The sequence below is a fragment of the Alligator sinensis genome, unplaced genomic scaffold (genome assembly GCF_000455745.1).
Source record: "Alligator sinensis unplaced genomic scaffold, ASM45574v1 scaffold645_2, whole genome shotgun sequence".
NCBI classification, from domain to species: domain Eukaryota; kingdom Metazoa; phylum Chordata; order Crocodylia; family Alligatoridae; genus Alligator; species Alligator sinensis.
In genome coordinates this window covers 31,805-32,843 of record NW_005843108.1, presented here as the reverse complement: position 1 = coordinate 32,843, position 1,039 = coordinate 31,805, and the positions used below count along the sequence as shown (strand labels likewise).

The following is a 1,039-nucleotide window of genomic DNA, read 5'->3' as shown; positions in this document are numbered from 1 at the left end:
TCCATAAGTTAGGTCTGTAGAAACTAGGCAATTTTACACAAAGAATAGTGGATGTAGAGTCTCCAGACTTGCATGGTTGCAAGACAAGGATAAGAGCTCTTTAGTTCCTAGCAATTAGTCCTGTGGTCAGTCCATCAAGTCATTTTGCTTTTATATGTGCTTTCATGTGGCTGGCTCAAAGAGTCTTCAATTTGTTGAAAGTCCTAAATACAGGTGAAAATTACCCACCTGGGCAATCTGTTTCCAGTGATCAACCTCAGATTCAAGTCTAGAAACTTCATTGGACAATCTGTTTATTTCTTGCTGGGACCAAATTACATCTCCAAAATCCATGTCATCTCCTTGAAAACCTGAAGAATGATGTCTAACCACAGGAACAAAGGAAGCTGATGTAGTGGTTGGTGGCACAATTCCTAGCTGTGCTGCCTGAGCAGCTGTCTGTAACTTTTGCAATTGTTCTTGTAGTGCATTCTGTCTAGCCTTCAGATGACTGACTTCCACCTAAATATACACAATACAAAGCATTATTTCAGTAAGAAAAACATCTCAAAATACATTCACTTTCTCTTTCATAAGCAGATGAATTTAAAACGTATCAAGTGCTATTTAAAACCTAATCTCCAGGGATCCTGGTTTCCCCCAATAAAAAAAATAATTAAAAAAAATAAAATTAAATTAAAAAAAAAAAAATCACAAATTCTCTGATAAAACCCCCCAAATCAGTGATTAAAATTAAAGCCCCCCCTACAGCCCCACTGATGCCCGTCATTCTCTCCCCAAAGCTCCCTGGCTCCGCTGGTGCTGCTCACTACCCTGCCCTGCCCTGCCCCCCACCGCTGCCAGCCCTGCTGGTGCCCCTACAACCTCTCAGCCCTGCTGGTATCCCTAGTCCACAGCTGCTCCCCCAGCCCTGCTGGAGGCAGATCCCAGCTGCCAGGACTATGGGGCCAGGGACCTGGGTCCACAGCCCCCTGTCCCCGGCAGGAGGCAGCAGCTGCTGCAGCAGACCCGAGCCCAGCTCCCCGTCTGCTGCGGGCTC

The 1,039-nt window shown here is 45.7% G+C and overlaps 1 protein-coding gene across 3 annotated transcripts in view; it reads right to left on the bottom strand.

Annotated features, from left to right (window-relative positions):
• The window catches only part of TRIP11 (thyroid hormone receptor interactor 11), a 62,061-nt gene that overhangs the window by 54,989 nt on the left and 6,033 nt on the right, over nt 1-1,039 (bottom strand). For all 3 annotated transcript variants that reach the window (XM_025193846.1, XM_025193844.1, XM_025193845.1), the window contains exon 4: nt 229-501. In XM_025193846.1, coding sequence (XP_025049631.1) covers nt 229-501 — 273 coding nt within the window. The remainder of the gene's footprint in view (nt 1-228; nt 502-1,039) is intronic.